At 35.7% G+C, this 13,294-nt stretch overlaps 1 protein-coding gene across 3 annotated transcripts; it reads left to right on the top strand.

The window, feature by feature from the left end:
* LOC103710459 (autophagy-related protein 18b) lies at positions 1-12,172 on the top strand. Of its 3 annotated transcripts, none has more exons than XM_008796167.4 (11): positions 1-114; positions 507-580; positions 3,053-3,126; positions 3,234-3,343; positions 5,263-5,354; positions 8,355-8,467; positions 9,676-9,795; positions 9,939-10,084; positions 10,206-10,316; positions 10,399-10,458; positions 11,596-12,172. In XM_008796167.4, exons 1-11 carry the CDS (start codon positions 38-40, stop codon positions 11,729-11,731), a joined length of 1,113 nt encoding a protein of 370 aa, XP_008794389.2. In that variant the 5' UTR covers positions 1-37; the 3' UTR covers positions 11,732-12,172. The 3 variants fall into 3 exon arrangements, with proteins under 3 accessions (XP_008794389.2, XP_038983821.1, XP_026661744.1); XM_039127893.1 differs by having other exon boundaries at positions 41-129; XM_026805943.2 differs by lacking the exon at positions 1-114 and adding an exon at positions 1,156-1,353 and having other exon boundaries at positions 138-580.
* Positions 12,173-13,294: the final 1,122 nt, after the last annotated feature.

The raw sequence follows: 13,294 nt of genomic DNA, 5'->3' as shown, positions 1-13,294 counted from the left end.
CTATAAATCGAATCAAGAAGTCCTTTCCGTCACCGAGATGGCCACCGCCACCTCTTCGTCCTCCCCCTCCTCCGCCTCTCCCATCCTCTGCGCCTCCTTTAACCAAGACAGCAGGTGACCTCCTGAAAAGTCCGTGCCCAATTTCGGCTAGATTTTCGGGCTTCTTCTCTCTTTATTCCAATCGATCGGGACTTTGGGCTTGTTATTTAATTTTAGGGTTTGGATTTGACTCGGCTTAAGATTTGGATGTAATTTGGGGCTATTCGTTGGTTTCAATATCATAGCAGGACGAATGGAAGGTTTTGGATTGCTTTAGCTGAGAACTTCATTGCAATTCATGTCTTTCGTATGGTTTGACCGAATGAAATTTGCGGATTTCTGGGTTGATTTAGTTCATGGTTTGGTGTAATTCGAGTCCGTTGTTTAGTCTCAGTAGCATAGGAAATAATTTGGAAGGTTTTGGATTGACTTGGCTTATTGGTATGGATATGTTTTCGAGGTGGCAGTTGCTTTTCTATTGGAACGAAGGATGGGTTTAAGATATTTGATGCACGGAGTGGAAGATTATGCTACAAGAGAGGTGAGTTTGATGACAGCTAAACTTGCTCTCCCCTTCTTTTTAATAGAGCATTGCGATACTAATTTATGTGAAACTTACTAGGAGTTGCAGACAAGAAAGTCGCTATCATCATGCAAATCTTCTGGCTGATGCTTAAATAATGAACCATGTCCCACTAAATATGAGTTGGTTAATATATCATGATCAATTGGCCTTTATTGATGACAAGTCGCTGTGGAATATTTAATTTAAGAAAAAGGTTAAAACTTTCCATAGAGGAAATTTGTGGTTTTAATTCATGTATTATAATTTTCACAGAGTGTCTGCACCAAATAATAAGATATCTGTTTTGTCTAGTCATAACCAAATTCAACTCCAAATTGTTGATTTTTTCTCATAAGTTTGGTTATGTCCAGCTGCTATATACAAATTTATGGACTGCTAGTAATTTTTTTTTCTTATGTTTTTGTTAGTGTCAATAGAGTTTTTATGGGACTATTGCGAAGTGACTAGATGTTTCTGCTTTTTTGTTTTCTGCTATGACTGATGTGCAATTAATCAGCTGCAACTCACTAGAATTGGCTGGAAATATCTAGATAAGCTGGTGGACCTGATGGAGATTGTTTGAGGTGAGGAAAATTTGATTGCCAAAATATGAACTTGAAATTAGAGATTGATCAAGGTTGGAAAGCTTGAAGATGAATTAAGTCCTTGCTAGAAACCCATGCTCTGGACAGCAAAGTAGAAAGTGTTTTACTATTGGAGGAAGATCCAGCACCAGGGTTTGGCTAAAGGTGGGTATACCAGGATATTATGATATATGACAAATTAAATTGAATCAAATATCTCTTTGAATACTGAAAGTGAAAAATGAGAATTCTAGATTCTTCTTCAAATTTGCTAAATATAATTGAGCACCAACTGCAGACTGTAGATATAACTTTGTTATGTGATCCCAAAATAAAGAATAACTGTTACATTAATGGAAGTTTTTGGCTGAGTTGAATCCTCTGGAAATGATGTCTTGCATTCTTGATATCTCCACCAGCTATTTTGGACATCTATTAATGAACTAATGTAAATGTAAATTTTCATGTAGCAAGAAAGGAGTTTGGAAGTCATTGTGTACCATCATAATTGCAAATTTTAAATTGAAAGCTCTGATGACTCAAGGAACATGCTAGAAGAAAACGAGAGGGTATACAAGATTCTAGGGGCAGGGAGGGGGGCATTAACATTTAGTGGAGAAGGAAGAAAGGCAGAATCAAGAAAGGAAGAAGAAATGGAAGATTACAGTGCCCTCCTTCGGATCAAAAGAAGTCTACTGATTGAAAACTTAATAAACTGATAGTTTTATGAATTGTTCTTAGAGTCATCTGTATATCTGGCCCTGTTTATAAAGCTATTAAAACTATAATAATCAAATTCTAACATTTCCAGATAAAATTACCAAGTAATTTGATCCAAATAGGACTTACTATTCCACTAAGAAACCACTAAAATTTATCATAGTATGAGCCAGACTTTAGATATTTACTTGCTTGCTGACTTTCACCTAATTCTCAGAGACCACACTGACCATTTTAATGAAAACTAGGCCTCTATATTGGTACTTGCAACCTAAACTGGATGTTACTACATGAAGTTATGTCTTTGAAAAGGTAAGCGATGGAACCAAAAGCCACTTCCATATTTACCATGTATCCACTCCCAAAACCTAAATGTTATTTACCATTGCCAATGACTTCTATTAATCAAAAATAAAAGCTAAGATTTGATGGACAAGTGTGTCTGTGTTGCAATTTGTGTCACCAATATAAGACATGTTTCTGGGCTTTATAGTGAGACTGGGATGCTTTAATGTTTTTAGAGATATGGACTGTTATACGTATATGTACATCCATGTATCTAGATATGTGTACTTTAATGTACATCCATCTTTAACCATGTCACCATTTAACATCCTTGTATGTATTGACCATATAATGAAATAAATTAAAACAATTCCACAAGTTTGCCACTATATCTAAGAAAGATAACTAACACCTTACTTTTGCAATCTTCTCATTGGATCCCATTTTGGTTGCCCTTAGGTATAAACTCATATTGATATCCATTGAAGGAACATAGAATGCAAACTTCATTGTTAATTGTCCATGATAGGTAAAGACACTTTCCATGATGTTGCTAGTCGCTCTCTGTATGTTTAGAGTTTCATTTTTAGCGTTCTTCAATGTGATTGTGTAGTCTCTTACTCTTACGATAATTACATCTAGCAAGAAAATAGCTGCTGCTCAAGAGTTTATTTCTAAATATCAAATTTCAGGAGAAAGACTACGATTATAGACTTCTCGACAAAATTACATGCCGTGTTCTAATTATCAAACTAACATCCTATTTTCCTAGTTATAATACTTTTTTTATCTTTATGAATTATACTTTCATCTCTTTCTAGTCATAAGGGTAAAGTTTTTCTGATCACATTTTTGGCAGTTGTTGGTGCATTTAGCATTGTAGAAATGCTATTTAGCTCAAGTCTTCTTGCTATAGTTGGAGCAGGGGAGCAGGTATCTGATTCATTCTTTTCATTTCTAATTTTATTCTCATATGACAATTCTATTTTGCATATGAAGAACCAAAGCGTCTTACTGTGTTTCAATTTGACTCAAAACAGCCATCATTATCTCCTCGGCGGCTTTGTCTTTTCAATACTGTTACTGGAACTGCACTGAGAGAACTAAATTATTTGACATCAATCCTAGCCATTCGTATTAATAGGAAAAGGTATCTGGTCGCCATTTCCATTACAAATTGCTTGCTAATTTGTACATTTTTTGTAATATATGTACATTGGAGCTGATAATCGAAATTACAGGTCTGAACGTTTTAATAGATACAACCCAGTATATTACATATACATTAAGGTTGAATTTGTGAATATTAGCATGTTTAGTTTGGCAAACTTTTTGGTCTTTTGTGTTAAATATGCAAATGTTTTGTATTATTTATTTTTTTATTCATTAATAATTTGATCAAAGGCTCTCATTTTTTATCACCTCACTACCTAGAATTCTTGCTTTGTCTGCTGAATCTTTTATTTTTTTTCAGTATCTTGTTATGCCCATGCTTACTATCACCAGAGTATATTTAACCAGTGAATGTGTATCTCTAAAGATAATTCAAAATGGTTGTTTATGTTTGATTTTTCATCTGACTCTCTTTTCATTCTATATCATGACATTAATCTTCCCAGTCTCATCCCTGATCTTTTATATGTATTGATGTTATTTTGTAAGACTTCCAAACTTTTATGAAAGTTAAGTTTATATCATCATGAACCTGTTAGCAGTAGAATGACTATAATCTTTCTTGCCAATGACTTAAGGTGTAAACTAACAATCTTTGGATGACCAGTCTCTTTTTGTTATGAGTTCCAGAGGAATTCATTCTTCACATTTGTTTGATGTTCTTGATTCCTTTCTCTTTTTTCTTTTTTTAAAGAAATTATCTTGTTCTCTTGCTTTGGATGAAAGTTAAGCAATGACATAGTTATATTTATTCCATTAATTGCAGCACCATAGAAGCGGGGGAACAAACTTATTCCTCTGAGATATTGCTATGTTTTGTGGCTTCTTTTTATTCCTCAAGTATCCGCAAAATAATAAACCTTATCTGCAAATGGCCAATATATTGAGAAATCAGTGTAAAGAAGGCAGGACAGATCTCTTAAAAAGAATCAACTGTATTAGTGGTGTAAATCCAAGTTTAGTTGTTTGGACAATTGAAGAAAGTGAAGTGTTTTGAAGACTAAGAAGATATCGACTGCTGGCCTAATACACTAAAATACTATTGAGGTTTGGAAGGGTGACATAATGGATATGTCTTTCGGATATTAACATTTTTTTGGCAACTTGCATAGCTTGATAATATTGCAAATATGGAGGGTTAATTGCAAAACTGCACAATGGACAAGCACAGTCTGAAGCAATACTTGGTGGCCCTCAAACCACATTTGTGATTTACTGTAATTTTGGTGCATTTATCGTTATACTGTAGTTTGTTAATAGTATATCATGCCACACATGCAAAATGATCATGCATTTGGTCTCCAGATTATAATTGCACTACCTCAGCTACAGTTGTGATTTATTACTGGTGCTGTGTCTCTTTATTAATTTGCTTGCACATAGTTCAGTTTAAGATGACCTTTTGCTATCTTATTTCTTGTGTTTGGAGATATGGGAATCGTCACATTTGATCACCATTTTTGCCGATTCAGTATGGCACCCTTTTTTCTTTCAGGCAAAATTTTTCACGCTGTATAATTTATACTTTGTTTTAGCTGTATATTCAAGACATTCTACTTATTCTACGGGACGAGTCCATAACACCTCACATCTGAGTTCAGAGAGTTCAAATACATGTTGACTTGCATGATTTTGCATCATAAGGTTTTGTAAGATTTGGAATGCTTCTTGTTGCTCAATTCTAGTGCATAGACAAATGCATTGTATTTTGCAAACTATGCTTCTTTAGAAGTCTCTACCTATGTGAAACTGCATAAGCATATGCTGGCATTAATGTTTTGGTTTCATATGCAAAGAAGTCACTCTGTCTAACTAGATGTATACATCTGATTGAACAGGACAAGTTTTATGATCTTCGCTTACTATTTTAATTGTTTGTATTCACATCATGTGCAGACTTATTGTCATATTGCAAGATAAAACATATATTTATGACTTGAACAGCCTTGCCATTCTGGACACCATAGATACTGTGCCAAACAACAAAGGTTAGGGCAACAAATCTTCATCTGCTTGTATTATTTTTTTTAGAGAGAGATTTTCCTAACTGCCACACCCACTGTCATTAAGGACTTGAACAAGTTCAGGATCCATGGACTACATACTTTCTATCATGGTCTGCTGTACCGGTCCGTACCGGCCGGTACGGGCCGGTACGTACCGGTCCAGCCTGGGACCGGTACCGGATCAGCGTAAAATCCGGTACCGGTAATTTATTGTTGAAGGACCGGTACGCCACCGGTACGGACCGGTACGCCACCGGTTCGGACCGGTACGCCACCGGTACGGACCGGTACGGGACCAGTTTCGTACCGGTCCGGGCCGCCACCGGTACGCCGACCGGTACCGGTACGGCGGACCTTGCTTTCTATATTCTGCTCATCAACTTAATGTTCATTTTAACAATATAGCAAAGTACGTGTTCGGGATATGTGCACTTCACTCTGTTACTTGTATGTTTCTTGGTATAATATGCGCTATTTATACAGGCTGTAAATGTTAGCAGTTTTCTCTTCTTTTATTGTTTGGATATTCAGAGACTCGGTTGTCTATGTTGTGCAAAATATTGTAGAATGCTTTGATTTATGCATAACCTAGGAATGAAAAGTACATATAGATCTCCCCTCGTGGTCAAACCCAGGGTATCTAAATTTATGATTTTTAGAGGCTACTCGCCTCCTATCAAAAGGCCACATTATCTATGATACATATCTCATGCACTTATCTTCTGTTTATAAGATATAAGCTATTTATTCTCATATTTTGTTACATCAATGTTTCTTTTCTTTTTTTTTCTTATTTAGATCTAACAAGAACTGGCCTAAAATCTCTCCTGACAGACCTGAAATTGATCCCTGATCCAGCCTGACCTATAAAATGAATGGGTTAGATCTGAGTGCAAATTATAGACCCAAAACCAATTTGACGTTCCAGTTCATGATCTGTTCATTGGCTGAATGATACTTAGGCTATACCTGAACATTTTGATTGTTTATTGACCTGTCAGTACTGGTCACAAACATTTGAAAACTGTTCATGAATCATTTATGATTTAGTTCATGTGATTATCATGGATTACATGTTAATGGTGTTATATGTTATTGTTGATGGTAGTGTTGTTGCTGCCTCTGACATGCTTGTTCTTGCAACAACTGATTTACAGGCATAGCAGTATTTGTTTTATCTTTTGGTTATTTGAAATCTATTTCTGTCTTTGAAGTTCTTTGTGAACTGTTGGTGAAAACTCTCTCTCTCTCTCTCTCTAAACACACATGCACACATCTTAAATCTTCCTCTTCGACGAACAGTCTGTAAAATGCCAAGTTTAGTAGTAATATAAATAGGTTTTTTATTAGTAAGTTATCATATCGGTAAAATATAAATATATAAAGCAATAAAAAAAAAGATAAAATAGAAAATCTTCTATAAAATAGGCAACAATAAAAAAATCTTCTATAAATAGGTTTTTTATTCATATTTTTTCATATAGGTAAAATATATAAATTTTTTTGGCAAAAACGTACATCAATATTTTACACAGATCATCTCATACAACATCTATGAATTCAGTTGCATTCTTTCTTGGGTCTTAGTTGTTAACCTTGCAAATATGAACGAGAATAGGAGGAAGTTTCAAATATAAAGCATTGATATGTTGTGAAGGTATAGTCGGAGTGCTTACAAAAACAAGAAGAGATCAAGAAGCTAAAACAAAAACTTTAAAAAATATAAATATATGACATATGTACTTGAGCTATTGGAAAAGAACTTATTTTCTTGTTCTCATCTGTTCTTCGTCCTCCATTTGTCTGAAAACATTCACATAAATTCCTCCCTTCCCTCCCTCATCTTTTTCTTTCTTCATTCCAATCACTATTTAACTCTAGATTTTCATTTGCTATATCTTTAGAAAAGAAGGTTGTATGAATAGCAAAGGACATGGAATGCCTAAAGTCCATGAAATTTGGAGCGGCTGTTATTAAATAAAACCTGTGGGAAGTTTATTATTTGAAAACATTTATTTTCCAGAGAAAGCTCTGAGAATATTTGATTAGTTAAATTTTTCTGTAAAATTATGTGCAGTGATGACTGCCTAAAGACATAAATTACTATTTAACAAATATAACAAACTCACATCCATCCCAATTTGGAATCCACAAATCACTCCACGATCCCACAATTACAGGAGATCATCCTTACCTAAATTTCCAAATCTCATCAATACTTTTCTTAAGCCAAAATTCCACGGACACTGGGGAGGGGGGGAGGGTGTGAATTCTAGGGAAGCGGTGGACAAATTATGGCTATACACTGACCAATTAGGCTCTGCTCTAAATTTCTTGTTCGACTCTACAATCCCATCAATCGCCCTGGCTCTGCTGTTGGCTGTATGTGCGATATGCTGGACCCAAAAAATGTATATGCTGGTAGAAGTGCAGGTAGGGCCTTTATATGCTCTAAAGTCTAAATTATAGTGACGACGCAATTTAATGTACAGAAATCAGGAGATTCAGTTAGAGATTGCATCAATATTGGGTGGAAGATCTGAAACATAGAAGGGAAGACTTAAGCTGAAGGTTAGAGGGTCTGAAACATAGATGGGAAGACCTAAGAGTGGAAAACAATAAAAAAAGCTTTAAATGATTATCGGTAAAAGATATCAAAACAATGTCCAGAATGCAAATGTCATTAGCTTCTGAATTGTTGTATGTGCAATATTGAATTATATTATAAATCTTGTTTGCATTTCATGCCCTTGTATATCTTATTTCTGCTTCATTTTCACTATCTGCTGTCATGATCAATCTTGTACTAAATCCATATCTTATGGCCGTTCATCAAGGTATTTCCAACCTGCATTTCTTTTGCGGAAAGTTAACTCAAAGAAGCTTATAGAGACAGAAAACTGGTTTTTGAACTGAAGACTTTGTGCTTCTTAATATCTTTGAAGTTTTTTTTTTTAAAAAAAATTATTACTGGTGTTTCAGGGCTCTGTGCATTTTCTCCTAGTTCAGAAGGTTGCTATTTGGCTCTTCCAGCAAGTACAACCAAAGGATCTGTTTTAGTGTACAACACAGTGGAGCTGCAATCACTTTGTCAGGTTGTTAAAGATATGCACTTGTGTTCACCATGATCTTTCATGTTGTTTCACCCATCGTGTTTGCAGGTTTTTCTTGCTTTTGCATCAGGACATTTGTCACACTCTTTAGTACAAATCTTCTTCACATTTAGGGGAAATAGTTTGCTCAAACCTTAGTCATTGACTTACGCAAGTCCATCCAAATCTTTTTTCCTTTATCAAAAAGCTCTCTTGATTCCTAATCTATTTTTTTAATTCATATTTTAATATTTGAAATTTGATGACGAGCCTTGGTGCAACAACAAGGTTGCTCGATTGTGACTTGGAGGTCACGGGTTCGAAATACAAAAATGGCCTCTCCGCATATGAGGGTAAGGTTGTGCACATTTAACCCTCCTCAGACCCCATAGTGGTAGGAGCCGTGGGCATTGATCTGCTTTTGTTTTTTAATATTTGAAATTTACACTTTTATGATTGGCTATTTGAAATCTTCTTCATTATTAATTCCTTTGAAGAGCTGCATCCTCCACCAAGGGAAGCTCCTTCAAATTATTTATGTGCAATTGCCTTTTATCTTTCCCTTCTTTTTTTGAAGACAAACTCAAAACTCTTTTCCAGTTGTGGTCGCATCTGAACTTCATTATGGGTATTAGTAGGGCTGCAATTAAACTAAGCCATATTTCAAACATATCAAGCTCAGCTCACTGACTTGTTCAAGCTCATTTATTTTATAAAAGAGCAAAGCTCAAGCTGCAATTCGAATCCTGGCTTATAAGCCAAGCCGAACACTCTCTGGTTGTGAAAACTAGTTACTGGCTTTATCTTGGCTCATTCAAGTTGGTTGAGCCAGGCTTGAACACCCATGACTGAAGTTTGGCTCCTAAACACTATTTGACTGATTCAAGCCAGGCCAGAATAGCGTATTCTCAGTTCTGCTCATTTGCAGCTTTAGCATTAAACATAATACTTATCATACAATAATCTAATTGAAAGTCTCATGATGTTCTCTGGGAAAACTCTCTTTCCATTTGCTTCATCGATAACCCACACCTTTCTCTAACACTGAAAGCATCTTTACACTTTCTAGAAAATGGATAATAATCCATGGACAAATGTCATAACATTTTTATCTGTGATGACCTGCTTTGACAAGTCAAAGAAAATGTGTAAAGTGACATAACTTGTGTATTTGCCTTTTGTTTTTAACTGCCATATAACAATTGTGACAGATAGATGCCCACCGTTCACCATTAGCTGCAATTGTCTTCTCTTCCAATGGCATGTATCTGGCAACAGCTTCTGAACAGGGAACTATTATCAGAGTGCATCTAGTTTCACAAGCAACTAAGGTGAACAATGAGTAATTTCATACTTAAATTTTAGAGTTTTTGCGTTATAATATTTCTTTATATGTTACTATTGATGTTAAATTTAGAAATATGCATTAAAAATAGAAATTTATCAATGACTTAAGCACCATTCTATGTTGCAGTCATATAGTTTTAGAAGAGGATCATATCCATCAACAATCTATTCCCTATCATTTGGACCATCTGCTGAACTTCCAGATATTCTTGTTGCTACAAGCTCATCAGGCTCTTTGCATGTATTTTTCCTGGGACAATTGATAAACCAAAGGTTGGAAATAATCTTATCTGTCAGAACACCACATCTTTCACATGATGTTGAAATGTAGTATGGCTTGACATATGCACTTCTTTGCTTTAATCCTCATCTTCCTGGTTTCTACATAATTTAGAAGAAGACCCAACAAGCTACTTGGTTCAATGATCCCTGACTCGGTCAATGATGTCTTTGAACAAGCTCATCATCATGTTCTTCACAATGTTGTTCCTGCCAGTGTGAAAAGGTGAAGCTGCAATTTCGATTTTCTTTAATTGTTTCATTTTTTAAGGTTAATTAGTTGTTGATCTTCGATTCTTTTGGCACAGCTATGTGACAATCTATAACGTAGACAATGTTCCAAGTGTTTCCACGGTTTCTGCTCTTCGGTGAGTTCTATGCAAAACCATCCTGTGATAAGTCTAAGCCCTCTTCTTCATCTAGTAGTTTCTATAGCTGTTCTTGTTTATTATTTTTATTTAAGATGAACGACTATCCACTATGATGGCGATGCCATCGTTGGCATCTGTTCTGCTTTTTCTATGGAACATAAAAATGGATGATGGCCATATGACCATGCCATTCAGATTAATCTTGATTGTAACTACAGTATAATTATTGAGGCAAGTATTCATACATGACTGAAAATGTTTGTGTGGACTATAATGAAACTTGGAATCTTGTCTACCTATATGATTTCATAGAAAGAGTAGTATTTTCTTAGCCTTGCATAATTTTAATCACCAAGTTTAGATAGATAAAGTCGTGAGTCAAATAGACATGGTAATTGTATTTGTAATGAGCCGTACCACACTTATAGAGCAAATATCGGCATGCAAGTGTGCACAAGTCTACAAAGCACATATTGAAACTCAATTGATTCTCGGTCTATATTGTGTGATTCATTTATATACATCTCACATGGTATCGTTCAGGCAAAATGATGGGATCGATAGAGGATATAACTTTGATAAGAAATAATTTACCAGAAGGGTTCATAAAGCCAATGCCAAATAGATGGGACATCTAATTTGTCCCGTATGGTATCAGTCAGACCAAAATTAGGTTAATAGAGGATAAGTTTTGAGGAGAGAATGACCAAAGGGTTCAGAGAGTTGATGCCAAATCGACAGGATGGTACATCTATCACTTATGGTGCTACTCTATTGTTATATTTATTTAATTGGATTTGTTGAAAGAAGTTAAAAACACCATAACAGTTATTTTTTAGATTATTTCAAATTCCTCTTGCTACAAGTCTCAATCATGTTGAACTGCACCCATCCAGGCACTACTATACATTGTTGAATAAAAGAAGTTTTTATGCAATTACAATAAGTTTTATAAGAATCAATATGATCTATATTCTGTTTGCTAAAACCGGTCTCCTGCAGTTCTCTTGCCTCTTTTGTTTCTTGTGCATGTTTGTTACTTTACAATGTCAGTGTCTAGCACTTAGCAGAGGACATACATCATTTAAGAAAAAAACTTGACTGAGATTTGCTTTTGTTTTCCCAACTTGGCAGGGCGTCTATTTTCATCATAACCTATGATGGGAACTTCCGCGAGTATAGTTTAAACGTCACTAAGTTGAATGAATCTTCATGGAGCTTGGAGCGTGAATTCAACGCACTAGAAACGATTTCTGATAACCCCTGCTGACTAAGAACCGTGCAGGAAACAAAACTCAGCTGTCAATCGTGGGATAAATATGCTTTTGTCCTGCAAATTTGCACGATCGAACAATAACACGAAGCTGTAAGGAGGGACCGGATTCGACTGTGATGGATTCTCTGGGAGACATGACCGAACACTTTCATTCCTTGGGTTGGTTGCTGAAGATCAATGCACTGGTTTGTGTGGCTGACAGCCAGTTAGCGCTGGTGCAAAGAGCATACTGATTTTCGTGGTGTAATCATAAGAAAAATCCGCATTTGGCACTTTGGCAAAGAACATAAGGATTTTCTTCGGTCGATTGCACCTTTAGGGTCAGTTGTATATTGAAGCAACATGATATATTTTTCTAAATCATCATAACTCTCTGTCAATGTAATTGTAATACAGGATTACAATTATATATATCCTTTCATTCCCTTCCCTTCATATTGTATAAGCAATCCTTACTATTCCAGTCCACAATTGGGGCCCTTTTTTTTGGTCGGTAGAGAACTAGGGCCATTGTTGGTGAGCCTGTTGCACCTGGTTAGTTCCTTCAAAACATGAAATTGTATGGCGAGTCTTTAATTTTCAGCGAACATTTCTCTGACTACAGACATTTCTTGAGTAGAATCAGTGTACTTGTTTCCCAAGAATTGTGGAAGGTTAACCAAAGGTTTTGGATCACGAGGGAGACCCATAAGGGCCATAACCAGTTGGGCAAAAGTAAGAAGATTTTCAAAGGTGTCCATTGACAGAGGAGATAGCTGGAATGACAGAGGAATCATGAGGGTTCAAAAGTCAAATCCTAAGTAGCCAGGATAAGCCTTTCTTTCTAAGGTTGTAGTTGCAATTTTAATGCACGAAAAATATGAAAGCAGTTAACGAAATCATCTTTGGCAGGTATCGATCGAAGGTTTGTTCCTTTGCTTACGTTCCACTGTCCCATAATTCAACAATCAGCTATCATGGGCGTTGGCTTTTCAATCAATTACATCTGACTCTCATCGTTCAAATTTAACATTAGACGTGTTTAACCAAAGTCTAAAATTAGACATGGTTTAACCTTGACAACGTACAACAGCCCGACCTCTTGGGGGTAAACGCACCTAAAAGACCATTAATCTCTTTGGGTCCAAAGATAAACTTTAATGTAATGCTGCAACCCAGCATTTTGATAATCCCTGAAATCGTCCATCAAATTGTATGAAACCAGCAGCAGATTCTAAATAGATATTGACTTCTTCAAACTCTCTATTTTTTTCAAATCACAAGGAACTTTTTGAAACTCTATACCATAATATGCACGTTAAACCGCCAGAAAGTTCACGAGTATCATGCTACTGATATCCTTACATGTTATAGTTTGAATCTTAGCCGGAATTAAACAGGAGTGAAGTTTTTCAAATAACCATGCAAACTTAAAACCTTTTTGTGCGTGCATGCTTGTGCGTGTGTGAATGACAGTGGAACAAATTCTACATATAGCCATCACACTATCAACAATTGCTCCAAAAAACCGGGCAGATGAATTTTTTGAGTCAAAAAAACCGCTCAAGTAAATTAAAG

Source organism: Phoenix dactylifera, chromosome 7, assembly GCF_009389715.1.
Source record: "Phoenix dactylifera cultivar Barhee BC4 chromosome 7, palm_55x_up_171113_PBpolish2nd_filt_p, whole genome shotgun sequence".
NCBI lineage: Eukaryota > Viridiplantae > Streptophyta > Magnoliopsida > Arecales > Arecaceae > Phoenix > Phoenix dactylifera.
This window is presented reverse-complemented; position numbering and strand designations above follow the sequence as displayed.

Bases quoted from the DNA above. Each gene is read 5' to 3' on its own strand.
- LOC103710459 (XM_008796167.4), top strand. From the start codon at position 38: ATGGCCACCGCCACCTCTTCGTCCTCCCCCTCCTCCGCCTCTCCCATC. The intron at 10,085-10,205 runs GTTGGAAATAAT...TACATAATTTAG, and splicing joins GGACAATTGATAAACCAAAG to AAGAAGACCCAACAAGCTAC. The intron at 10,317-10,398 runs GTGAAGCTGCAA...CTTTTGGCACAG, and splicing joins GTTCCTGCCAGTGTGAAAAG to CTATGTGACAATCTATAACG.